This window comes from Mustela erminea, chromosome X, assembly GCF_009829155.1.
Source record: "Mustela erminea isolate mMusErm1 chromosome X, mMusErm1.Pri, whole genome shotgun sequence".
In the NCBI taxonomy this organism is placed as follows: Eukaryota; Metazoa; Chordata; class Mammalia; order Carnivora; family Mustelidae; genus Mustela; species Mustela erminea.
In genome coordinates, this window is record NC_045635.1 from 47,327,352 (window position 1) to 47,354,628 (window position 27,277).

The 27,277-nt window shown below is 44.1% G+C and overlaps 1 protein-coding gene, 1 non-coding gene and 1 pseudogene across 5 annotated transcripts; 1 reads left to right on the forward strand and 2 right to left on the reverse strand.

Moving 5' to 3' along the window:
* Window positions 1–9,168: 9,168 nt before the first annotated feature.
* On the reverse strand, window positions 9,169–17,420 carry LOC116582856 (melanoma-associated antigen D2). 4 transcript variants are annotated; one of them, XM_032330661.1, is made up of 13 exons: window positions 17,294–17,420; window positions 15,746–15,819; window positions 14,874–15,365; window positions 13,959–14,267; window positions 13,777–13,840; window positions 13,442–13,521; window positions 12,789–12,883; window positions 12,011–12,090; window positions 11,876–11,918; window positions 11,486–11,548; window positions 10,299–10,413; window positions 9,817–9,912; window positions 9,169–9,304 (listed from the first exon to the last, which is right to left on the reverse strand). In XM_032330661.1, exons 2-13 carry the CDS (start codon window positions 15,788–15,790, stop codon window positions 9,188–9,190), a joined length of 1,599 nt encoding a protein of 532 aa, XP_032186552.1. In that variant the 5' UTR covers window positions 15,791–15,819; window positions 17,294–17,420; the 3' UTR covers window positions 9,169–9,187. The 4 variants fall into 4 exon arrangements, with proteins under 4 accessions (XP_032186552.1, XP_032186553.1, XP_032186550.1 ...); XM_032330659.1 differs by having other exon boundaries at window positions 9,193–9,304; window positions 9,494–9,912; XM_032330660.1 differs by lacking the exon at window positions 17,294–17,420 and adding an exon at window positions 16,703–16,809 and having other exon boundaries at window positions 9,193–9,304; window positions 9,494–9,912.
* LOC116583844 lies at window positions 10,589–10,716 on the reverse strand. The gene has a single exon (XR_004282940.1). It is a non-coding gene; the product is annotated as a small nucleolar RNA SNORA11 (small nucleolar RNA).
* Window positions 16,598–27,277, forward strand: part of LOC116582264 — a 32,629-nt pseudogene continuing 21,949 nt past the window's right edge.

A 27,277-nucleotide genomic window follows, 5' to 3' on the forward strand; every position in this document is an offset into this window, starting at 1 on the left:
ACCCTTAGTGGTATAAATATCAAAGGTTATAGATCAACCTATTCTGTCATTCCCTCATACACACTTACTTACTGATTCATTTATCATTTATTCATGTTACATTCATCCACTCCATCCTTTAGTCACACATTCATACTTTCCGTTTTCATTCACATTCTCTCTGTGTCAATCAGAATGCTATAAAAAAAAAACAGATGGCACACTCAGTGGTAACTGAGGATAAATTAGTGAAGACATAATTCAGAGGTGGGTAGAGTTAAGGGAACGTACAAGGGATGGCCAGATACCCAAGGACTAATCAGCTAAAAGTCATTTCCACTCCAAAAAATTGAAGGATCAAGGGGATAGGTTATAAGAAAGAGGTGAATTTTATAAATGGGGACATGGGCTGCCCACAGGAGTTTATGGCCGTTGTTAGGGGGGACTCAGACAAGGTCAAGAGACAACCCAGTGGGTAGGAATACATGAGAATAAATACTTAAATTCTCGGATCTTCCTCCATCTCATGCCAATGTGTCTTGTTTGCAGAACAAGGGAGCCGGAAGGATCAATCAAGAAAAGTCATTATCCTAGGGCACAAAATAGGATAGATAGGGTTCAAGAGGAGCAAATGGGAAATAATGAAGAGAGCCCAGTACGATTATCTCCTGAGCTACCTTTTTTCCTGACTGGGGAGGCCCAGTAATCTGTTCTACATCAAGATCTTCTATGTGAGCTCACATTACATGGTGAACTGAGTGCAGGGTCACATCCAGTGCCACAAAGTCTAGTATATTAGGAACACCCAAGTTACACGGACTCCATCAACTTATGCCAGCATGGTAAGGGTGAGATCAAATTCAGAGTTCACGTCAGAGGGGACTCTGGCCTCTCAGCTCAGAGCAAGCAGGTAGGAAGGACCACATGCACCACAAGGCATTGGCTGAGCTGGCCCAGGTAGGCTGTGGGTGGGTGGTACAGCCACTGCCTAAGTATGGGAGGACTCAGTGACAGGGTAAAATCAGGTTCTGCTCACACCTGCTTTTCCTCCTAATCAGTCACTCTATCTTGATCTATCCTTGAAAGGTTCCCATGTGCTAACAGCACCTCTGTTTAGCTTGGTATTGGCACTTCAGGTTGCCCAGGTCTGGCTGCTCCTCCAGCCCCATTACAGTGAGCACTCCTCACCCCTGCCTGACTGGTTTCCCTCCTCTGTCTCTCACAATTCTGTGCCTTTTCTTGTGCAGTTTCCGCCACCTAGGATGCCCTCCTCTGTCAGCTAGTGACCATCACATGCCCTGACAGCTGCCCTGATATGCCCCATTCTTGAATCTATTTTTTCTCTTACTCAGGGCTGATGTCACAGTCCCCACTCCCACTTCAGGCCGTCCCACTGTCAGCACTTGTCACCGACCAGTTACTGCTCTTTTCTTGCCCTCTCTCCCTTACCCCCTTCTATGGCCCAGCTCCTGCATGGTTTGGTCTAGGAAGCCTTCCCCTGTCCTCTTCTGCCTTCCCAGACCAGTCACTGTGCCTTGTGTTCCATCTTTCCCAGTTCTGGCCCATCTCTGACTATGGCATGAATCTCTTTTTTCCAGCCAGGCATAGTAACCTGCACATTACGGTTATAAAATAAAATAAGGCACAAATTTTCCTTAGTGTTGTCCCTGTGCTTGGGCTTGTTAACACAGGTATTGTTCTTGCTGGGAGGATGGCTTTGGGTAGAACAAATGGGAAATGGGGTGCAGGAAGAAGGGAGCACTCTCTTTTATTGGGAAAATGTGCACAGTCACAGCACCATCTGCTTCCACAAGTGTGGCCTCACTCAATCTTCACAACAGCTCTGTGGGGTGGGCATTACCATTAACGGTTTATGAAACCTGAGGAGGCTGAGGCCCAGGGAGGAGAAAAGAGCATCCCCAGGTCATATAACCAGTAAAAACGAGCTAGGATTGAAAACCAGACTTTCCTGACTGCCCCTAATCATCCCCCACTGCAGAAGTGGTAGTGTCCTAAGCAAGGCACTGCACTGGAAGGCCTGGTCCTCATGGCTCCCTTTCTCTTACCTTCAGACTGGCAGGCTCCCCTTAAGGGGGACTCAGACCTTTAACTCCCACCCCTCTTACTCCTCAGAGCAGAATAGAGGGTACTGGTGGCATCACCCTTTCCCTATGGCACCACCTGTTGCCAGGGGTCTCTTGATTGGGGCCAGCTATGGCTTTGCCCACACAGCTCAATACCCAGTTTGGACACATGGCCATCTCCACAATGCATACTGCCCTTGCACATAAATGTGTGCGTGTACAGGTAAATGCCTGGCACCAACCTTCATACTTATGTGCACAGTGCACAATGCAGCTTACAAAACACTTTCCCACTGAGTGTCACCAATAATTAATCACAGAAGATGTCACCCAATGTGGACATCTAGGTGCTTCTCATCCACTATTCAATGTGATGCTCACAGGACCAGGCTGTGTGAGCTAATGTTGTTTACACCTTACAGGTAGGAGATCCAAGCCGAGAGAGAAGAAGGGATGTGTCTTAGGTCACATAGGGACCATGTAAGGTAGCTAGAACAGTTTAACCCCTGTTGCCTACCTCCCAATCAAGGGCTCCTTCCACCAGAGAACACTGACTGCTGACTCATAATCCATAATCAGGACATGTGTACATAATACCTATATTTAAACATGTATGCTTATGTCTATGCATTTGTGCTGATGTTCACCACACACCATCTGTGACTAATAATAACATGCCTTTGCAAAAGAAGAGTGAATCACTTGCTCATTTGGACTCATAGTTCTTCACAGTTTCTCTTGGTGCTGTCATTTTTTCCCTCATTGGACTGGTTGTGTGTTGAAAATGGGACGCTCTGAGACTCATGAATACTGTAGTCTTTAATGCATGTTTGTTTAATAAACAAGTAAATGTCTGAGTGAGTTGAGTGGGTGTCTGTGACAGATTGGGATGCTATATGGAGCCTCCGACAAACCCCAACTGGAAAATCAAAGCTCAAGCCTCTAGAGTTTTGAAGCAAAAGTCATGCACTTTGTCAAATAATACTCTCCTTTTTAAAAAATTTAATTTAATTTTTTAAATTTATTTTTAGCATAACAGTATTCATTGTTTTTGCACCACACTCAGTGCTCCATGCAATCCGTGCCCTCTCTAATACCCACCACCTGGCACCCCGACCTCCCACCCCCCCGCCCCTTCAAAACCCTCAGATTGTTTTTCAGAGTCCATAGTCTCTCATGGTTCACCTCCCCTTCCAATCTCCCTCAACTCCCTTCTCCTCTCCATCTCCCCTTGTCCTCCATGCTATTTGTTATGCTCCACAAATAAGTGAAACCACATGATAATTGACTCTCTCTGTTTGACTTATTTCACTCAGCATAATCTCTTCCAGTCCCGTCTATATTGCTACAAAAGTTGGGTATTCATCCTTTCTGATGGAGGCATAATACTCCAAAGTGTATATGGACCACATCTTCCTTATCCATTCGTCCGTTGAAGGGCATCTTGGTTCTTTCCACAGTTTGGTGACCGTGGCCATTGCTGCTTATAAACATTGGGGTACAGATGGCCCTTCTTTTCACTACATCTTAATACACTCCTTTTAAGAAACAACTCCTAGCACCTGATGACTAATTTAGCAAAGTTAAATTACTGATCCTGGTAGAGCTTGAATACCTAACCTTGGGATCCCAAGTGACAATGCAAACTGAGCTGCCCATCTTGGGCGTGGTGCCATTTGATTCACCAAGCCAAAAAGTGGGGCAGGCAATAACAACACTCCATCAGCAAAGGACAGTGGTATAAACAAAACCAGTCTGGAGGAGCATCTGAGTGGCTCAGTGGGTTAAAGCCTCTGCCTTTGGCTCAGGTCATGATCTCAGGGTCTTGGGATTGAGCTGCTCAGCAGAAAGCCTGCTTCCCTTCCTCTCTCTCTCTCTCTGCCAGCCTCTCTGCCTACTTGTGATCTCTTTCTGTCAAATAAATAAAATCTTTAAAACAAACAAACAAACAAACAAACAAACCAGTCTGGAGAAGGTCCTGAAAGAACAAATGAGTTACAGGAGGTTCGCACTCCCATAACACCTACTCCTGCCACACTGCTTGCTCTCTGTCAGTTCAGACCTAGATCTTTGTGGGTAGTTCCCAATAACCAGTTTACTGAAGAAGAAAAAATCCAGAAGCATGTGGTTTGCAGGTGCCGCTGCTGGTTAAGGAGGAACTAGGTGGGAGTTGACAGCTGTAGTGTTAATTGCTCCACTCAGGCATGACCCTAATGGGAAGTAAGGAAGAGAAATCCTCTTAGAAGACAAAATGATGTATCGTATGGTGACTAACATAACACAATTAAAAAAAAAACTCTTAAGAATAAATCTGGGGAAAAAAGACACTTAAAATTATGGATTATACTTGAAATCCTCATATTTGATAGACCCAATTTTGCATTTAACATCAAATAGATCTATTGACATCTTAATAAAAGCTGATTTTGTAAATGAAATGCTTTAAAGACATTAGACGGGATTCATTAATTAAAAATGTGTGCCATGTTTCTCTTGCATTGGGTTTCCTCCTTGGAATGATGGCATAAATTACAAGGAAATGTAGACAAATTATGTGAACACTCTTGATGTGCTAATAGGACCATTAAAGTGAGGAGCAAGAAAGACAAATGGCACATAGCATGTAACGGTCACTTACCAGCACTCTAAACAGAGGGCCTTGTCAATTAAAACCTCTTTTTGTCAAATAATGCTAATCCATATTTCATAATAAAACTAAATAGTACAAGATTTTAAAACTATAAGATTATAAATAAATTGTTCTTATCAGAAGAAGAAGGAAGAGGAGGAAGATGAGGCGGTGGGGGGAGAAGGAGAAGGAGGAGGAGGAGGAAGGGAAGAATGTGACGGCGTCAAAACTCGGAGCCATGCATCTGGCTGATCTCTTTATCCACAAAGTGACCTGGCCAGGCACACAATCAATACCAGCTAACACTCTGGTCAGATGGTCCAAGACTGGGAAGGAACAAGACTAGAGAACTGATAGCAATAACAATAATGCAATAAAATACTTAGAGAGTACTGAAATTAGGCTAGTTTCAGTAACAAAGACTATAACCATCCTCTTTATTTCCTTTTTTGCTCTCTCTGTGTAATTTATTTCCATCCTCTTCATCTTTGCCCCATTGTAGAACATAGTGTGTGCATGGTGGCTCAACCTACAATTTAGTTCATAGCTTGTAGCATATCTAGAAAGTGTTGCAAGGTAACTAGAATAGGAAAGGATATCATCCAAGATTATCGGACTTGGAGCTAGAGATAGTGGGTGATAAGATTTGTGGTAATCTCCTTTTGGAGAAGGGGTGAGTGTTTATACATGATTTAGTAGCATTATGTTGAATAAAGGCATTTTTGAGAGTGTAAGTTTGGGGAAAAGTTTGCTATCCATTTTGTTCTCACAAATGCTTGATCTCTAGTAAATGTTTCTTGTTTTCTCTCTCTCCCCACCCCCAACCCCCCTTTCCTGGGTACCCAGAATTCATTCTACCTTGCTTTATTCATTCCAAAGGAAATATTACTCTAGGGCTTGCATTTTCAATGTGGGGGTGGAGGTGGAGGGGTGGCAAGTAATCACCCCCAAGGGGGTGAAAATTGGCTCTTGGGGAGGCAACAATAATCAACTATTGTAATAGTTTGTGGTCCTCTAAGGCTCAAGCCTATCGGATAAAAATCTTATTCCTCAGTTTTAAATTTCTCTTACTGGATTTTCTTGGCTATCACATGAGCAGCAATGCTGAAGTCATGGAAGATACACAAAAAGGTATGCAAGGTTAGTGTTACAAAATCTCAGGGAATAGATGGCTGTGACTGGAGGACTTTGAATCCATTGCTTCTATGCAGTCATATAGTGAGAAGTGGCCTGTGAGTGCCTGTTGGCTGCCATTGACTGCCTTTGATCTTCAGTGCCCTTATGTTATATGGGCTTTGATAATTAAATTAAAACAGTTTCTATTTAATTCTACAAAAGTTATTCAAACCATCATTAATTACGTCAGGTACTGAAAAGAAAAACTGTTAATACCTGAGTGAATATCGAGCAGCTACTTATTTTCTCGTATCAAGCAACACTAAAAAATTAAGTTCACTAAAAATAGTTATAAATTTCCAATTGTTTTACTTTTGCTAGAAAAATAAGTTGTTCTTTTTAAAAAAATGTATTACACTGCTATCATATCTGTTGTAAAAATGGCTGAAAAAATAAAAATAAAAATAAAAATGGCTAATATTCAGGGGTACCTGGCTGGCTCGGTTGGTAGAACGTGTGACTCTTGATCTCAAGGTCATGAATTCAAACCTCACATTGGGTGTGGAGCCTACTTAAAATAAATGGCTAATTTTTATACGTAATTTGATAGTTACCATGTAAATTATATTATAATGTAAATAAATTGCATTTAAAGTTTTCAGCAAATACAGATGACTAAGTGGTTCATTCTGTTAAGAGTCTGCCTTAGGCTCAGGTCATGATCCCAGGGTCCTGGGATTGAATACATCAGGCTCTCTGCTCAGTGGGGAGCCTCTTTCTCCCTCTCCCTCTGCCTGCTGCTCCCCCAGCTTGTGCATGCTCTCTCTGGTTCTCTCTGACAAATAAATAAATAAAAATCTTTTAAAAAATATTTTAAAATATTTAAAACAACAGGAGTTGTTCGTCAAATAGCTATAAAGTTAAATGTTAATAGCTTTTATAATTTTTAAACTTTTAACTTACACATTTTAGTCACCATTAATCCTGTATTTAATAAAAAATATTTTATGTATAAAGCACAAGTATAAAATTATTAAATATATATACAATATATGTGGTATTGAAATTTAATGAATTGCTATTCATGCAATAGCAATTAGGACAAAAATGTCTAAAAACCCTTCTTAAGGAGTGATAATGAAAAACAGGTAGAGAAACTGCTCTAGGAGGTCTTCCATCTCTTAGCCAAGGGGAGACATACAATATAATCCAGACTTATTTGGAATTTAATATGTACTGAAACAAAGAATGAAAATTGTGGGAATTCATTCATTGCAGTAATGGCCTCCAAGCTGACAACTGGCAAAAATATGAACTGGAGTCTATCTCCATTTCCTCTTCCCTGCTCTGGTCACTCCCCACTTGCCTGGAACCAGACTTCATCTCTTCCCCCCTGCCTACATGCCTTCAGTCCTTACATTTGGGAAGGAATAAGCCAACCTCTTGTCCTCTCAAATTCTAGGCCTTGCATTAAGGGAGAAGAGATGGAGAGCCCTGCAAGCCCCAGTGATCTCAGAAAGAAGTGGAAAGGGTGAAGTTCTCCCATGACTATGATATACCCTTATCTCTATCAAGCACTATTAACTTAATTATTTGAATTATAATCCCCAAGTTACTTGCCAGCTCCCATCACTGCCCCATTCCATTTTCAAATGGACATTACCTGAGAATCTGAGGGGGGGCCCTGGACACAGTATCCTTCCACTAGAGTTCTTCCTAAGCCTAAGCTGTCCCTGACTTTGTCTACCTCTTCCAGGTACTACCCAGCTCCCAAGGAAACCAGGGTCTATGAACTCAATGGAAGAACCTCTGCTTTCTGTGAAGAACACCTCAAGTACAAAAGCAAGTCTGGATTCATGGCCATAGGCAAGGAGCTGCCTTGCTCTAAATGGAAGTGGTGAGGTTTTTTTTTTGTTTTGTTTGGGTTTTTTTTTTTTTTTAGATCTTTAATTGCCTAGTCTATAGGAGGTAAGAGGCAGCTATTTCTAGGTCCCCCATAAGATTCTTTCCCAGTGATTAGGGGTCTGGTATTGGAGGATTAGATGCTGGGGGCTTCCTGGAGAAAAAGGTCCAGGGGAACACTCCCCAAAATAGGGTGAAGGTCAATCTCTGATCACCTGCAGGCCCTATGTCTTAGTGGGCAGTGTAGCTGAGAGGACACCTTCAACCACACAAGTATACTTTGGCATCTGGTTCCAAATGTTCCTCTCTACCCAACTCCTACCACCATCCTTGGTGATTTCACTGTCCACATGGATAACCCAACCAACACCTTGGCACCCCAGACTATTGACCCTTCATCTCCAGAAAATGCCATCTTCTCTCCTCTTTACACACCCAGTCCTTGGACCTTACACCACTCAGAGTTCTCTCCACTCCGTCTTCTTAAATACAATTGTCCCACTGTTTGACCATATGACTAGTCCCCCAGATCATCTTTCCAGTTTTCTCAAAACTCCTTCCCAGATCCCTAGAACACTGCCAGACATACAGCAGGTACTTGGTATATTTACTTAACATTCTGCCCTGTTCAGACTTCACTGAGACTCCTGCCCATAAACTCCTACAGTCTCCCAATTCATCACACAATTTCCTCATCTGCCTCCCCAAGCCTGCCTGGGTCCCATGATCTATCTCTTCCACTATTCTGTGTATCTACTAGGTCAGATACTATGCACACAGTAATGAAGATGCAGACCCACATACTCAGTGCCCTCAATCTAATTACCTTATTTCAGAACCAAATTCTTGGGATAAATTAATTCATCTTCTTGATTCCAAGATTGCTGGCACCTTACTATGGGGGAAAGGTCTCCCAAAAATCAAGAGCTCCATCCTATATTGGAGCATCCCCTCTGCTTGACATCTTTCCGCAGTCCCCTTTCCAAATCTTTTCTGGATAGTCCCTTCTCCCAGGCCTTACCTTCCCACCTCCTCAAGGCTACCTGATTCAGTCTTTGACATCTCCCTTTTTATTGGGTTCTGCCTGCTCAAGCATTTCTCTCCTTTCCCAAGAAAATCATCATTTGTTCCTGTATCTCCCATTAGCTACCTCTCTCTCCTCCCATTCTCATCCAAATTTCTCAAAACTAAAGTCTGTATTTGATGTCCAGTTTCTGGACATCATGTCTGTTTCTGCTTGATTTGCCCACCTCAGGGCTCTTCAAAGTGTGTCCTCTGTGCTTAGAATCTTCATGACTCCCCACCCTACTGCAATGCTGCCTACATTGCAGACTAGAGATGTGGACCAAGCTATCCCAGAGAGATGCTAATCTTGCTCCCCTGAATCTAGTAAACACAGATTTATTTTTAAATGTGATACCAAAATATGACAGCCCACCAAAAAAAAGAGCAATAAACTCAGAAATGGCAAATAGATTTAATGTAGAATATCAATTTCAATTGATTGATAGTGGCTGCCTAGAGGTGCTGTGTTGAGTAGGCTTCTGAGAATGCACCCTGGCTTGAAGAGAAAAACTGCTGGGATTAGGAATATCTGAAAACACAAGTAAAAGAAATGCAAAAAGTCAACTGAGAGTCACCGAAAGGGAAGGAACAAAATGCCAAGAGTGGGGTTTTCCCACATGCTCCATATGGTCCTGCAACCTTGGCCTTCCTATAACCAGCCAGTTCCTTACCCCAACCCTATAAGCCCCAGCTGTCCCAACCCTGTCTAAGTAGATACCTGAAATCTCACTTATAGGAGAAACCACAGGCACCAGAGCTGCCACTTGTGCTGGCACCTGCTCCACTGAGGCCCGCAAAAAGCCCAAACGTGAGAGTGGCGGTCAGGCTGGCACTGGCACTGAAGCCACCACTGGCACTAGTACTGGCACTAGCCCCAGAGCTAGCACCACCACTCTCTTGGCCTTTGGCTTTAGCTTCAGCTCCTGCCTGGATCCGGGCTTTGGCCCAGGGTCCAATATCAGCTTCGTCCCAGTTGCAGGGCCCAGCAGCATTTTCAGAGCCAAGCCCAATGCCCATTCGAGCTCTGATCTCAGCTCTCGCCTTGGCTTCAGCTGCAGCCTCAGCAGCAGCCTTCATATCTGCTTCCATTGCCTCTCGGTACTGAGCTGCCCATTCTTTGGGATCCTTCTTTTGTACCTGAAACAGAAATAACCACCATCAGAAGGATCAGAATCCAAGAACTGAGCACCTAAATGTATGCTAGGCACCATGCTTCATGCTCTACACAATAGTAATAATATAATAAATACTACTAATAGTTATGTACTTTATTCCATCCCTGTTCTGACACTTATTAGCTCTGGGACCTTGGACATGTTACCTAACAACCTCTCTGAGCCCGATTGTTCTAATCTGGTCTAGGGAAAGGACGTGCTAGTTGTACAATCAGCTAAACATTTGGCCCAGAAGCAGAGGCTTCAGAATGTTCACATGTGAGCCGCAAGTGGCTCTATGCACAGCCTGCCCTAGGCAGCAGCACCCTATACTCTTGCTATACCAAGCTTGGGCAGCTATCCAATTACCTTGCAGGCAAACTTGAGGACTTTCATCTTGCTGGTCTCATAGTAGGAGCGCAGGCCCCAGAAGAACTCATACTCAGGCGGATTGCTATTAGGGACTCTGGCATAGTCCAAGTACCTTGAAAAGAGAAGTTAAAAGCCTTTGTGTCTAAGACAACCATAGCCCACCCATGTATGGACTGGATAGGTTCTAAGTGGCAACCTCTCCCACTAAGTACTATAGCTTTTCTTCCAATATTGAGCCCTGTCCCATTGGTCTTGTCCAGAAGCCATCTGGAGGTGCAGGGTGGGACATGTGTAGGCTATATGTTCATAAGAAGGCTACAAGTTTTGTGCCCCTTGTCACAATGAACCCAGATTCTTGTTGGGTGTTATAAACAGAAGAGCCATTTGTTTAGGTCCCCAGCTCTGAGCACACCCTACCACTGGGGAGTGTCCATGACCTGGTGAGCCCTGCGACAATCTACCATAGAAAATGACTGTAAAGGGAAGAAACAGTCCACCAAGAGTAGCGTACTTTGTGCATATTTCTGACTGCATGCATGGGAGTGTGTGGCATGTGCTAAGGATAAAGGGTATGGTAGGCCCTGGCAGAAAGTCAGGAGGCCTCCATGACCAAATTGGATCCTTACCAGCCAGGGCCATAATCATACTTCCACTCTCTGAGACCCAGGTCCCTCAACTAAAAGTGGGGATGGGATGGCAGTATCTATTCTGCGCGGTAGTTACAAAAATGAAATGAGATACACAAGTCAAGTCTCCAGCACAGTACCTGGCTGCCTAAATCTGTCACTCTACAGCGTTTCTTTATGGAGATTAATTTCTATAAAGCCCTGGTTGGCATGGTAAAAAAAAAAAATCCTAGGCATTGGGGCCAAGATCCCATTTGCTACCTATGTAGCAATTTACTTGAGCAAATTACTTCACTGCTCTGAACCTCAGTTTACTAATATGGACGACACTGGTGATGACAATCCCTACCTTGAAAAACTGCCCCAAAAGTGTATGTGAAAGTATATGTAGGTCAGGAAATGTGCCCTCCTGTTCCCTCTCACTATGTCAGGAATAAGCTACCTACCACCTGCGCATGCACGCATGCGCGCACACACACACACACACACCCATAGGTTAATTACTCGGTTCTGAAATAAGCAAAACACATGGAACACACCATCATGACACATACTTACTTCTGCTTCACAAACTCATCAGTAATAAGCTTCTTCACATCCCCAAAAAGTGAGTGATGTATCCTGACAGCAGAAAAAGAAAAATCCATCAATCTATCAGTCAATCAATCAATCATATTCAATCAATCACTTCCCAGATGTATACAGACACATTTTCAACATGGAAAAGAAGTTACCAGCACAAGAGGAAAACTCCATAGAAGCCCAAGAGATAGTGAGACAGGGGGAAAAGTTTGGGACCATTTCCCCATCCAACTAGGTTGGAACCCTGGACCCTTTACCAGCACCCCCACCCATTCCACCAGACCACCAGACTGATGCAATCCTGGAATCATCCTTTCTTTCCAAATGACAACACGGACAGCAAGCACTGAGAGAGCCCAATCATACCCAGGGCGCAGCCCCAGCTTGCGCAGCACCTCCCAGATGACAGCTGCAGAGGAGGCAAGAGGAGACAGGGACAGAAAATGAGCATGTGGAATTCCAACTGTGGCCACCCATTCAGCTGCATGCCTACCCACTCACCCTCACTGGACCGATTTCCATTCATAAAGATGATGCTAAGAAGCACCATGAGGAGACCTAGCTTTGGTGAATCCTTAGTCCTAGGGAAATAACAGAGTAGAGAAAAGGTTTATGTCCAGCAGCCATCTTCAAAAAACACACCAGCCAGATCACTAGGCTATCCTTTCCCAGATTCCTGAGACATGACAGAATTCTGCCTAGTCTATGTTTCAAGCTCTATGTGACCCTGAGCAAAGCACTTAGACTCTTGAGTCTTTGTCTCCTATAGAGCAGAATGGGAAAATCCAATCCTCCACCCCAGGTTGCCAAGAGGTTGGAAGGATGCCTGTCAACCTAGGACAACCCAGGGACCCAGCCAATGTGAGTCCCTTCTTTCTCTGCTAGACCCCTCTACCCCAAAAGAATTCTAGACAAAGCCCCAGTGATTCTGCTGTCCTTCAAGCATCATGATTCACCCACACCAGGGAGCCCTTCCTTGAGAAGCATTCTACCAAAGCCAGTAGAAAGAGACAAGCAATACAGGTCTGCTTTCCTGGGAAGTTTCTGAAGAAACAGAAAACAGGAAGAATGCACTGCTCCAAGATGCTATACCCTTCAGTCAATCATAATAAAGCACCGTTAGCATGTGCAGGGCTCCAACTATGTGACAGAACTGGAACAGGGGCTTTTTAAGTCCTGTCTTCCTACCTCTCCAAGGGACCATGGGGAGAGATGACAGGAATGGGGTAGTGCCATAGACAAAAGCAGAGTCTCCCACCCCAGCTCTTTCCCAGCTTACGTTCCCAGTATGCCTGCATCAGTGGGCTCTAAGGTGCTGAGAAGAATGTACAAGTGGTCATTCTTATCGATTTCCTTCAACTGAATCCCAAACACCTAGGATGGGGAAAACAGCTTGTTAAGATCACAAATTCAGCTTCCTGAGCATCCCACAGCTCCCATGTACTTAGGTGTGTATGGGTGTGGATGCGGGTGTGGTTGTGAGTGTGTGTTGTGGGAGGGGAGGTTGGTAAGTGAGATAATGTAGATAAACCTAAGTGGTTGGCTCACAGCAAACAGGTAAGAAATCTACTGTTGTTCTCAGCATCATCTCTGTGATTTGTGGAAATCTAAGGAGACAGAGAATGGGGAATGAAAGAAGATGAGAGCATGTAAAATGCATTATAGGACATCTCCAGCAGCAGACAAAAGCAGGACTAAGTCGGGTGGCTTGGGTCCTAGCTGTGCTTTTAGGAGACTTGCTATGTGACCCTGGACTAGTCTATGTCCCTCCTTAGGCACTCTGGTTATGGGGAGGCCCCTTCCTGTCTATCCATTCACACAGTGATAGGGCTGAATTAGTGAGTCTCTGTGGTCCCACCCCAGAACAGACATGTACACTTGGTCAGTTCGATGCTTCCCCACTGCATCCATCCCCCATGGCTGCCCCTTCACCTTCTCCAAGGAATAGCCTGCTCGTTCAATGATTTCAGGGTACACATCAGTGTATTCTTTGATGATGTCCTTCAGCATGTCTGCAAGGGGAGAGTGTTGCAAGCACCTGAGCTGAAGTGAAGCCAGGTGGCCCCAAATCCAAGCTAAAGACCCTCTGCAAACCCTGCTGTGGGTGGCACAAACAGGTTCTGAAGTAATGAACAGAGATGCTAGCACTACCAAATTAGAACTCTGGGAGTACAAAGGTAGGAGCATAAGGGCAAGGAATGTCCTCAGCACATGGGAAAGAGGGCAGCGGAGGGCACAGCTTAGGGGGAGGGTTAGCAGGACTCTACCTGAGCGTTTGATGGGAATCTTCGTCTGGTCTTTAACCAAGAGATACTTCACCAAATCATTTGCCTGGAAAAGGGAAAAAAAGGTAGAAAGATCAAAATATGTTTGCAGAACATTTGAGAAGAAGACAGAAAAGACAGGCAATGAAGTAAATAAGGCAGAATGGAGAAAACAGGGTTCTTACCCTCCCCTGCAAAAGGGCCACATCTCGAGGTGGTGGTGCTTCAGGCTCTTGGGATGACTGGAGCTTGGCAGCTCGACGGCGAGCCTTGCCCCTACGGGCCTTAGGTGACCTCAGGGAGAGCAAAGCTCTCCGGGCCCAAGCAGCCAACCGAGTCCTTGATGCCCTGCGGGCCCAAAAGGCTATGGGGCCCCTTGAAGCCCTGCGGGCCATTGAGGCCATTAGGGCCTTTGAGACCCTTCGGCCAGCTGTGGTTCCAGAAGCCTGACTCTGATCACTGTTTCCATCGTCTTCGCCATTCAGATGTTTCACCTGCATCAACGGAGAGGAAGTTCAATATTGTCAGATGGAGCAGGTGGTCCTTTTCCCTCATCTTATCTCTTCTAGAAGGCCCATTAATCCCACCCCTAGAGTAACACCTTAACTAGACACTGGCCACGTTGAGTCTTGGCTTTGTTTTTCACTGATTCCCATGCAGGAATTTCATCTCTCTACCAGGCCTGGAGCAACCTAAGGGTGGGGCCCAAGGATTCTCCTCTTCCTATGTCCACCACTGACTCTGCTTGTACCACCCTGGAAAAGTCACCCCATTTCTCTGGGACTCAGCTTCCTTTTCTATAAAACTGGATTACTTTCAGGATTTAATGAAATAATCTATATGAATGCGTCTAGCTCAAGGTCTAACACATGGTAGCTACTATGGAAATATAAACCGCTTTATTTTCACATTGCAGCTACGTGTACTATCTCAATTCTCTATAAGTCTGTGAACTCTGCAGAGAGAAAGTACATCACATGCCTCTTGTTGTTCCTTCCCACCAGCCTTAACCAGCACAGGGAACTTTCTAAATGTTTGCAGAACAAATGAACCAACTGAAAGAAGCAGAAAGAAAAGACTGGTGATTATAGAGGTCTTACCTTTCTGGCTTTCTTGGCCTTGACCTTGGGCCGAGTATCCTGATTCTCCTGAACCTGAGCAGCTGCACCCTCAGGCTTAGGTTCATCTGCCAAAGCCTGAGAGGCAGGAGCCTCAGTATCCAGGGCCTTTGTAACCACCTTCGTATCAGCCACACAGCTGACCTTTTTGGTCTCAGAGGCAGGCATTGTCACAGGCTGAGGGTCAGCACTCTGCATCTTGGTGTCAGCTGCTGGACTCTTCTTTTCAACTGCCAGAACCTGGGTATCAGTCAGCTTAGTGGTAGGTGAGGCCTGAGTGGCAGCTGCCTTCTGAGCCTCTGGGGCCTTTGAGACTTCTGTGGCCTTTGAGACTCCTGCAGCATTTGACACCTTCATGGCTTCTGAGACCTCTGGTGCCTTTGAAGCCTTCAGTGTCTCTGAGACCTCCAAGTTCTGAGTCACTGTCAATAGGGTCTGTATCTTCAAGCCACTGTCCTTCTCTGAAGCTTCAGTCTGCATGAGGAAGCAGGAAAGCTCACAGACCTTCCCACCCCTAACTAGGCGAATGGCTCCAATATTCCAGGGCCTCACTCCTCTGACCTATACTAACTCCTCCTTACAGTGTGCTCTGCCCACCTAACCCCAACAAGGCCTCTCCTTCCTCTGAGAAGGTGGCGATGGCAAAAGAAGGGCAGGCCTGCCCTCCCTCCTTCTTTTCTCCATCCTTCATTCCTTCCTACTTTCCTCCCTCCCTCTACTGTGGCGGGGGGAGGGCACCCAGGCAGTTAAGTGGGTAAAGAAGGACAAGGATGGGAGGGGTGGTGCCAAGGGAACTAAGGCAGGAACAGGGGCTGAAGAAAAGTAGCAAGGGAGAGGACAGAAAGAAGCCTTACCTGGAAGCGGGTTGGACCCGTAGCTCTCTCGCTTGTGTCAGACATGTCTCAAGTTGGCCTGGCGAGCGCTGAGCCTGAGGAGAGAAGGCCTGTGTCAAAGTGGGGTGGAGGGGGGGCTCCTGATCGTCCTCTCCTGTTCTGCCTGGAAGCTGATCCTCACTTTCCCCAGGGCCCCAATCCCAAACCCCTCCCCCAGCCCCAATGACTCCGTTCTCAGATTCAATAATCCAAAGCGTCTAGATCCCAATTCTCCGCAGCCGCACCCTCCCCTTCTCCAGGAAGATGTGCCAGCGCGGCAGCTCTAAGGACCCCGCCCCTTTTCCTAGTGCAACCCCCCCACCCAGCCGCAGGCCAACAATGCGCATGCGCGTTCGCTGCAGGGCCCACCTCACCCCCCTGCCCGCTCTCCAGAACAAGCTTTCTTTTGATGTCCACCGTGCACATGCGCATTCGGCAGCTGCCCCGTCTCTACGCCGTCTTTTCTCTACACGCCCCTTCTTAGCGATCCACAGTACGCATGCGCAGGGGTCCGGACTCAGTCCACCACCCCTTCCAACACACTCCCGGCTCCAGGTCCGCAGTACCATTCAGTCCCGCCCCTCCCCTACATGGCTCCCTCTAAAATCTTCGCAGTGTCTGGCGGTCTTGGCCCCGCCCCTCCTTACACCCACCCCAAATCCACACTACAGCCCGGTCCCGCCCTTTTTCACAACACGCCCCCTCCAGCCTGGGGCAAAGCGCATCTTGGTTCCGCCCCTTCTTTAATACACCCCCCCCTCAAATCAGAACGGAGCCAGTGATTCCATCTTGGGCTCAGCCAAACCGGGTTCAGCCCCCTCCCTTCCCATCCGGATGGATCCGGTATGATCCGGTCCCTACAGCAGGTTTTCTCCAGATCCCAAAGGGTGGGGCCGATCCCTACTGGGCTGTGATCCAGAGCCGGGCCCCGCAGCTCACCTCCTTCTCCTTAATTTTCAGAGTGCGTCCACTCTCCAAGCCCCTCCAAAACTCCTAGACTGCCCTCCCCGCTCCAGACCGGAAGTGGTCCCGCCCCTTTCCGCCTCCCTAGGGGGCCTCGGTTGCAGCCAGTCTGCCCTTCCCCCCCTCTCTGCTACTTATTCCTTATCGCCCGTATTCCCTCTGCCTTGCTCCCTGCTCCCCCTCGCATTATCTATTTTACCTCACAGAATTGCTTATTCTCCTTCCTTACATCCTCCCGTGTTACCTGTGCACCCCTTTCCCTAGCACTCCTTAACCCTTCTCTGCATTCTGTTTTCTTCTCTGGATTCCACTTTTCCTCAGTATTCCCCTCCCCCTCCCAGTCCGCCACCCACAAACTTGGTTCCTCTCCTCCCCCCACTAGTCTCTGATTCCCAGTCGTTACCGCCTGCTACCCTATGAAGTCTTCGTTGCCTACATCCCGCTCCAGGTCATCTCTCCCTCAGCTGCAGTGGTGCAGTAAGTATTGCCCACCTGCCTGGCTATAGGTTGGAGGGGACTTAAATCACTGGCTGGCTGCCAGGAAACCCAAATCTCAACGCCCCTCACCTTGTCCTCGAGCAAGTCCGGGATGAGTCTGCCCTCTCTCAATCCCTCTCGAAGTCTCAGCCTCCAGGACTAGAGCTGCAGCCAGCCCAGCCCAGCCCCTTTCCGCAGCCCCCTGCCACCCCCCTCCTTCCTTGGGGGTGGGGCAATGGGGCCCTGCTCAGGGCTGTCTGACGCCAAAGCCCATGTTTATGCCACTGTACCAGACTCAGTCTGCAGACCTTCCAACTAAAATCATCCTCTCAAAGCGATTCATTCATTGAATGTATTTATTTTAATATCTTTTTTTCTTATTACAAAGGTAATGTGTTGTGAAAATTCAAATAATGCAGAAATATATAACATACCAATGAAAGGCCACCATTATCTTATTTCCCAGAAATAACCACTACCAACATTTTGATATACATCCCTCTAGATTTTTTCGATTCATATACTAATTATTTGGGTTTTCTCCCCACAAATGGTATCCAACACCTACTGTTCTGTGACCTGCTTTTTCCCCATTATATATTCTTTTTTTAAAAGATTTTATTTATTTATTTGACAGACAGAGATCACAAGTAGGCAGAGAGGGAGGAAGGGAAGCAGGCTCCCCGCCAGGCAGAGAGCCTGATGGGAGGCTTGATCCCAGGACTCTGGGATCATGACCTGAGCCGAAGAAGACAGAGGCTTTAATCCACTGAGCCACCCAGGTGCCCCGCCCATTATATATTCTAAACAGCTTTCCATAGTGCACATTTCTCTTAACAGCTGAATAATTTTTTCTTGTATAGATGGCCCATAATTTATTTAACCAGTCCAGGATACACGGATATGGACACTTAGATTGTTTCTCTTTCTCTGCTTCATGCTTAAAGATGCTTTCCACACTCCTATATTACAATCCCTATTTTTTCAAGCACTTTTATGACTTCCGTATCTACATTTAAATATTTGATTATTCCAAAATCTGTTTTGTAAGTGTTCAGCTTAATTATTTTCCAAAATCACAGTTTCTTATCCCTATACCATGTGCGAATCTCTTTTTCCCACTGATGTGAAATGACACCTTTATCACCTAATAAATTTGCATAAGTAATTGGGTCTATTCAAAAGAACAAAATAAGATGAGACAAAATTGTCATTAGTTATTGAGTAATATGAATGCAGACCTGGACAACCCAAGACCATCAACTAAAAAGTTATTAGAAACCATAATAAAATTCAGCACAGCAGTCAGTTACAGAAATTCAGTGCCTTTCTTACACTCAAAAGTAATTCAAATCGTCATACCTCTTCTGTTTTATGAGGTCACCTTTTCCTTTACTAAGCTAATAAAACATCAATCCCTTCATTTTATAGATAATTCGTACACACACACACACACATTTCCCACACATTTAAGATAGGCCTCTGTTCTCCTGACTCCTCTCTTTCTCTGAATTGTTGCTCCCTCCAAGTTTCTGTCAGTTCGTCACTTTCTTGCCTCCTAGGTTCCCTTCCCCATCCACAGGGCTTTATTTCATGCTAGACACAGCTCCTCCTTGTCTTCCAGCTCTAGTACCCAAATTCTCATTGCTTCTAAATCATAGCAAGCCTTGAATGCCAAGATAAGGACTTTGGCCTTGATCTTGAGAGCACTGAGAGGTTTTTTGAAGGGTCTTAGGTTTTGATACAATGCAGATTTGTGTTTTAGAGACAATACCCTAGCTGCCTAATCCATAAGGAGTATAGATTAGATGTCTACCTGGAAAGAGGGTGAGTAGTCATCTAGGTAAGCAATGATTGTGGTTTGGCCTAGAGTGGTAGGAATGGAGGTAGTGAGAAATAATTAAATTCAGAATATATTAAAGAAGTAAAAAAGCAAAAAGACTATGAATAATTGGGTGTGGGGACAGGGGTGAGAAGGAGAGAAGTATCAAAGGGAACTCTTAGGGATCTGATTTGAGAGACCAAATGTGTCAATGGTAACCCATTTCACTGAGATATGGAATACTAACAGAGGGGAACTAGGCATTGATATTGAGATACCTGTGGGACATCCAAGAAGAAATATTCCACAGGCAGTTGAATATACATGCCTGAAGCTTAGGAAAGAGGTCTGGACTGAAGTTACAGATCTAGAAGTCATCAGTATATAAATGGTTCTTTAAGCTAGCACTTTTAGCACCTGAGAAGACTGTGCATCCCTAGAAGAGATGGGGCCTAAAGAAGAGCCCTGGAGACCAGCAGTGACTATGGCATAGGTGGGGGAAACCGAGCCCAGGAGAGAGAAGGTTGGTAGTGACCAAAGAGATAGGGAAAAAAGCAGGAGAATGTAGTGTCACAAAACCAAGTGAAAAGATTATTTCAAAAGGAGGAAGGGGTCAATATTGTTGAATGTTATCAAGAGGTCGAGAAAATGTGTGGTTTCACTTATTTGTGGAGCATAACAAATAGCATGGAGGACATGGGGAGTTAGAGAGGAGAAGGGAATTGGGGATTGGATTCTGAAAAACAATCTGAGGGGTTTGAAGTGGGGGTGGTGGGAGGTCGGGGTACCAGGTGGTGGGTATTATAGAGGGCACGGATTGCATGGAGCACTGGGTGTGGTGAAAAAATAATGAATACTGTTATGCTGAAAATAAATTAATTAATTAAAAAAAAAGTCCTGAAAAAATGTCTAGGGTTTATAACAATCAGGTGGTAGTTGGTCTCTGGTGACCTTGGAGAGGATAATTTCAGTACAGACATTTGTGGCATTCTTATCTTCTTCCTTAGTAATAAAACATCTTGAGTTTTAGCTGGACACAACCTCCTTGAATAAAGGCCATGAAAACTAGGGTTAAATCCCAAGGATAGTGGAGCAGTAAACTAAAAAGAACCTGGGTGTCTTAACAATTTCACAGTGCCATCATACTGGCTTTGGACTGCCTACCCTCTAGATTTCTTTTGGGTGAGATAAATACATGTATGTCTTATTTAAGCGATTTTTACTTGGAAGTCTATGCCATGCAGTAGCTTCTTGATTACAGTGAGCTGAGATGAGGTATACAAGGCAATGAGTATAAACTACTCTTTCAAGAAATCCCTGAGCCTGATTTGCAGGTTCTCCCAAAATCTAGCCCTAATTAGTTCTTCAGCCTTTTTCTTGTTGTTTTTCTGAGCACTACCTATATTCCAACCAAACGAAACACTTACTGTTACCAGATAAGCCCTGCTTTCTCTTGCTTAGGAGCCTTTGTACAATTTCTTCCCCACAGAACACCCTCTGTTACATATCCTCTGTTACAACTTCCACCATTTAAAATTCCAGAGTATTTTCAGTCCTAGTTGTGGCCTTTGGGATCCTGGAATAACTTTAAAGGAATACACAGTTGAAAGCTTAGGAGATACTGGATTCAAGCAGGGAACTCAAGCAAAATCTCAGTTTAAGTCCATTGGTGAGGCATTCCCAAAGATTTATGAAGCCAAACTTCCCCAGTCCACTCTCAATACCACCATCTTCCTAACCTAATACCATAGTCACACTTACCTTATGACCTGGAGAATCAGAGGACCGGAAGAAACCTTATCAGAAGAGAAAAAACAAATTCATTCACAATCTTTACCCTTTGATCAGAGGGATTTCTTTCAACCTTCTCCTTGTGAACACTTGGGATATTTTGATCTTTGGCACCTACCCATAAAACTGAGATCCAAGGTCACTGAGTCCCAGACAAGTTTCCAGCATCCATACATCAGCAGGCAAATACCTGAGATCATATGGGTCCTACATATCAACTAGGGACAAAGGTGAAAAGGTGAGTTATTACCAGCAGCTCTGTTCAGGAGATAAGGAAAGGCAGGCTAAAGATGGCTTAGTGCAGAACGTCAGAGGATGAAACTGTCTAATCCAGGAACATCTAAGATTTCACATCGCTGAGGCTTAAATTGGAAACCCAGAATATCCTTAACCACCAACCCTCTCCTAACATATTTTCCTTTCCCCAAACTATGCAAAATAAGTACCTCTTAATTTTGCAAAATTTTGGAAAATTTAGAGATAAGTCTGGAAGTAGGTGGCAAAGGTTTCTTTCCAAGGATACCTGTCATGTCTTTAGTCATCTAAATCTGCATAGTCTAGCAATCAGCTTAAAACTGGACATCAGACTTCCCTGTTCTTCACACTTTTTTTTTCAGTCATTTCCATCACTAGGAAAGGCCTACTAATGATCCCTTCTCCTGGTCCCCACTCCTCATTGCTGTTGGGCCCTTTCTGTCCTTCAGCCTCTGGAGGAGGCAACTCTTCTATTTTCGATTTTCAGATTCCTATGTCCCCTATCATGAGCTGCTGGTGAAATCTCTTTTTCTTCCTTTTATGTGCAGGACAATCTATTTTGTAATACTCTACGCCCAGAAAGCCATCTACCCACAATCACAATGACCTCATTTTGTTAAACCAAGGACAGATTTCCCATAGATGAGGAAACTGGCTACCCCCTTTTGGACTAATTCTTTTTCCCCTGCTCTTTGCACATTGAGTCCTTTCTCAGCACAAGTCTGGGAAGCAGGTTCAGGCCATTCAATAGTCACTGAGCACCAACTCCCCTGCATTTTTAAACATTGATATTCCTTTTTTTGTTCTTGCTTAATTTTATAACTTGAAAAAATATAGCCTCCCTTCCTTATTCCATCCATTTTTGACAGATAATTTCAACTACCCACATTTTAGTACAAGGATATTAGGGTCACTACCCTCCCCCTGCCCATTCAATGACTCACTTGTCAGTTTCATCTTTCCTTTACATTGTTCAGGTTATTAACATTTACATTCTGTTCTGCAGCCACAACCAGGTCTTTTATGTTTTGTCCCCAGGTTGGCTCTAAAACCTGAAAACCAATAAATAACATTTGCGTTATCATGACTATGTAAATATTTTTCAAAACCCAGCTGGGTATTGAGCCAAGAATACACTTCCTTCTTTACAAGTCCAAAGACACAGTCTTTGGGCCTCTCAAAGAAGATTTCTACTATCAAGGTAGAAGAGAGTCTCCCTTATGTTCTGTCAGTGGCTTATAATCATGTTATACTTTATTTTGCTTTATATATGGACCATGATTTTCTCAGTTATACATTACACACACACACACACACACACACACACACACACACACACTCTTTCTAGTAGACTTTCCTTTTCCCTTGAGTCATTTGCCTTTATCATATTCATTCATTCAACAAATATTTTTTGAATGTCTACTATGTACCATACACTGTTGTAGATGCTGAGGTTACACAGTGGTGAAGATAGACATTCTTGCTCTCAAAGAGCAAATATTCTAGTGAGAGCAAGAGAGAAAAATAATCAGATAAAGAAGTAAAATATACAATAAGTTAAAATGTGGTAGGTGCTATGGGGGGGGGGAATAAATCATGGTAAAAAGAAATGTGGAATGCCAGGGAGGGTGGGAGATTATTGTAGTTTTAAATAGGTTGGTCAGAGAAAGACCCACTGAAAAGGTCAAATATGAGCAAAGACTTGCATAACATGAGAGAGCTAACCAAGAGGACACCTGAGGAAAGAACATTTCAAATGAAAGAACAGTCAGCGTAAAGGCCCTGGAACAGGACAGTGTCTACCATTTTTTCCTCCTGCCTGACATTTTTAGAGAGCATAAAGGTCAAAGTTGCTAGAGTGAAGACAGAGAGGGAAGTAATATGAGGTCAGATAGATAACAGGGCTTAATCTTATCAGGTCCTGTAAGCCACAGTGGGATCCACAGGAGACTTTTGAGCAGAGGTAGGAGAGGATCCGACTTTGGTTTTATGAGGATCCCTTAGGCTATTCGGAATACATACTGGTGGTGGAGAGCGGGGGTGAAAGGGAAGATGACAAAGGGAGAAGCAAGAAGACGGGTGAGGAGGCTACAGTAATCCCTTGGGTGGGAGTAACCACTTCCTGGTTCACTGTTCTGGGCATCTGTTCTGGAAGTCCTTCAGTTTTGGAAAATTAACTTCTAATATGTTTTTAACTATTCTTCTTTCATTTTTTCTGTTCTATCTAGAACTCCTATTATTCAGATGTTGAAACTGCTGATCTCTGTCTCTTAAAATTTCTCTCATACCTTGTGTTTCTTTGTTTTTTGTTTTTGTTTTTGTTTTTTGTCCCCTACATTCTGGGAACTTCCCTCAATTTTATTTCACGGTCCTGTCGACTTTTTTTTTTTTTTAATTTCAACAACTGATTTTCCGTTTCTTTTTTAAAATTTTTTAATTTTTTATAAACATATAATATATTTTTATCCCCAGGGGTACAGGTCTGTGAATCGCCAGGTTTACACACTTCACAGCACTCACCAAAGCACATACCCTCCCCAATGTCCATAACCCCACCTCCCTCTCCCAAACCCCCTCCCCCCAGCAACCCTCAGTTTGTTTTGTGAGATTAAGAGTCACTTACGGTGATTTTCCGTTTCTAAGGAGTCTTTCTTTTCTCTGATTGTTCCTGTTTTGTGGTATCTAGCTCTTGTTTTATTCATGCTGTATCTTCTTGAATTTTACTGAGAATATTATCATTTTTTCCCTGCAGTTCTTTCTTGTTTCCAAAATTCCCAAATTGCTCTGGGATCAGTAGTTTTATTTGTTTACTTTAGTCTTTTTCTTCCATGCTGCAGTTTCTTTTAATTTGCTTGTGGATCCTTGGTTATCTATTCTTAGTTAAGAGATAGGACTGGTAGCTGGTTTCTCTGTTGTACAAGCAGGGCTGTTTTCTAAATAGGGCTCTCCTCCATGAGGAAATTCTGACAGGAAACTTTGTGTGTACTTGGGAGAGGTATCAACTGACAGGCTATGAGTGGTCCAAATATCAAAATGAGGAGGCTTTGTTCTGTGGCACCTAATGCCATAGGACTAGTCGGAGTGTTCCCTACAGAGTTTGTAAAATGATGTTAGAGATTTTGCCTGAAGCTAAGTACTGGAGCCATATGTTCTCTACATGGGTGGAAAGGGCAGGGAGACAGGGGTTCTGGCTGATATTGACATCCCATGTGCAGACCTTCAGGTAATCTTTTTATCATCTCTACTTCTCACTGTCATCCTCCACTATACCTGCAGACACAGTCCAGAGCATCTCCGGGTTCCGCTATACTGACTGATGCCTACCAACTCAGCATCTCCCCAGACTTCCTCCACCTAGGTCTCCAGAGGGACAGGGAGCTTCCCATACTTTCCATCTCAGTCTGGTCTCATCCCACTCTAGTCCTAGCAGTTAATATTTACTGAACACTAATCTTGTTCCAAGCATTCCAAAAATACAGTGTCACTTAATCTTTATTACAACTTTACCACAATCTTATGAAGTAGGTGTTATTATTATCTTCATGTTATAGGAAGAAATGGAGGCTATAGAGTGGTTAATTAACTTAATACTATTAAATACTAATTATTAATATTATTATCTCAATGTTACATCTTCAGTAAGTGACAGAACTGAGCTTTAAATCCAGATGATCTGAATCCACTAGTTCTATTTTAAACTACTGTGTTATATTTTCACTCTCTCCCTAGCCTGTCTTGGCCTCTGACTATTCTGTATATTGTAAGTCTCATGTCTGTGGAAATTCTAATTAGTTATGGGACCCTAAGTAAGCCTTTCTTGTCTCAAAGTTAAAGTTAGTGCCAGAAGGGACCAGGATTGGGGCCTTGCACCACCAACCCCTCTCTCATAACTGCAACATTTTTAAGATGATCCATCCTAAGTGACCTTTCTCTGGCCTGAGTTTCTGGTCTCCTCTAGATGTTTATAGGAAAGAAAAACTCCACCTTGAGCCAACATAGCAAACAGACAGATCCACAACTCTAGTATGTTTAGCTTTTATTCATCTACAGCTGGATGAGGGGGAAAAACGGAGGCATGGAACTGGCCCTTCTCCAGGCAAGATGACAACCCCAGCTCTTGGACAATTCTGGATTGTATGGGCCTCAATGCCACATTCAGAGTCTTCCCCACCCTTCAGGATAGTTCCTCTCTTTCAAAAGAAGGGATACCCTGAAGAAAGCAAGAATTTGGGGATTGACCCAAGCCAGAGGTGAGATATCTGGGTGGAGATGCTCATCTGTGTCAGCTTTTTGCTGACCATCCTCCTTGAAATGACATACTGGGGACCTCCATGCCCACCTCATCAAGCCCAAAGGTTAGTTCTGGGAAAAGGAAACAAAGTCTGGGATTTTTGAGAAAATTAGCTCTTTGAAGGGGAATAGGGAAAAGTTACTGGATCTGTTTTCTCAGTCCTACAACTCAGAAGCTAGGGGCAGAGAAAAGAGATATTATTGCTAAGCACATGTCAGGTGCTGCACCAGAGATTTTAGAGTTACTCTTTCACTTAGTCCTCACAGTGTCCCCGTGACCTAAGCTCTATTATTGTCCCCATCAAATAGAGGAGGAAACAGAGGCTCAGAGGTTAAGACCTAGTTAGGAAGTGGCGGAACTAAAATTTGAACCTAGGTCCATCTGATCCCAAATGCCTTCATTTCCCACTGCCCAACACTGAGAATGAACTAGGTGTATGTTATATGTGGATAAATGGAAGGATCATGGCTTCAGAAAAGGTGAGGAAGAAGATCAGTATTTTAATTGTAAGTGACCTCAATCTCTGGGCCCAGTTAACACATTGGTAAAATGTGGACTAGAGTAGTATCTAGCTCAGAGAGTCAATTCGAGAGTTAAATAAGATCATGGGTGCCAGATGCTTATCATGCTTTCGGTGCATGATGGCATTTATCGGATGTAATTTTTTATACCTGAGATCTTGAAGAGGAAGAAAATAAATATGTTTGTCACAGTGCCTTGCATAGAGTAGGGCTCAATGAATGACAGCCACTCTATTATACTCTAAAGCTTTGCCACTCAAAGTAAAATCCAAGTACTAGCAGCATCAGCATCACCTGGGAGCTTTTCAGAAAAGGCACAATCACAGGCCCCAGCCCAGACTTGCTGAATCAAAATCTGCATTTTAACAAGATCTCCAGGAGATTCATGTGCACATTGAAGTTGCTGAAACACTGTACAGATGTCCCTTAATTTGTGATCTCCTGAAAATCTGGTTCTGAGACTTGATAAAATTCACAGAATATTAAGCAGATTTATGAAATGGATGACAGAGGCAGTTTCCCCTCTCTGGTCTTCAGCTTCTCCACCTGTTCCCTGTGGTTCAGGAGTTCTGGGTTCCCAAGTACATGTTCCTAAGCACATGTAGGCCCATGGGAGAGTCTACTTAACCCATCTTCCTGTCTTCTCTCTCAGCTGTTGATGACAAGTTATTGTGTACACTCTACTGTGGTTTCCCACTGTACTCACACCTTGGTCACCTCTGTCCTGTTCAATCTACATGCTGAGGCCCATAAAACCACCTTTGACCTGCATCTGCCTCACCTTCCCTTTATCTCCAATTTCACTTATGTATGCCTGCTTCCAAACTTATTGTTTTATTCATTCGTGTGGACATTTGTTCATTCTTTTGTCCATTTTTTTTCAGTAGAGCATAGTGATAAAGAGCATGCACTATGAAATCAGATTTCTTGAGTTTGAATCTTGGCTTTGCCAATTTTGGTACTCAGGACAAGTTACTTCACTTCTCAGGGTCTCATTTTACACATCTGTAGAATGGAGATAAAATTAGGACCCACCTGCAAGAATTAAATGAGTTTACATATGTGAAAATGTCTGCTAAAACCAGTGCCAGGGACATAAGTCCCTGATAATATTAGCTTGATTATTTTTTTAACAAACATTTTCTGATACGATACCGACTGTGTGACTTGCACTGGGCTGGGTACTATGGAAAGAGGAAGATAAATCATACACTGTCCCAGATCCCAAAGAGTTCACAGTCTAATGGGGGACAGGAAAAAGGAAGCAGATAGTTTTAATAATATGCTGGGAGAAAAGAGAAGTGTGAATGCAGGATTATGGGAATGGTGAGGCCTACCAGGAGACAGTTAATTCCCCTATCCCCAGGCAGTCAGAGAAAGCCTTACAGAGATGA

Excerpts from the sequence above, each read along its gene's own strand:
- LOC116582856 (XM_032330659.1), bottom strand. The coding sequence starts at position 15,790 with ATGTCTGACACAAGCGAGAGAGCTACGGGTCCAACCCGCTTCCAG. Across the intron at positions 13,841-13,958 it reads TGGCCCTTTTGCAGGGGAGG|GCAAATGATTTGGTGAAGTA; the intron begins GTAAGAACCCTG and ends TCCCTTTTCCAG. Across the intron at positions 10,414-11,485 it reads GATGAGTTTGTGAAGCAGAA|GTACTTGGACTATGCCAGAG; the intron begins GTAAGTATGTGT and ends TCTCTTTTCAAG.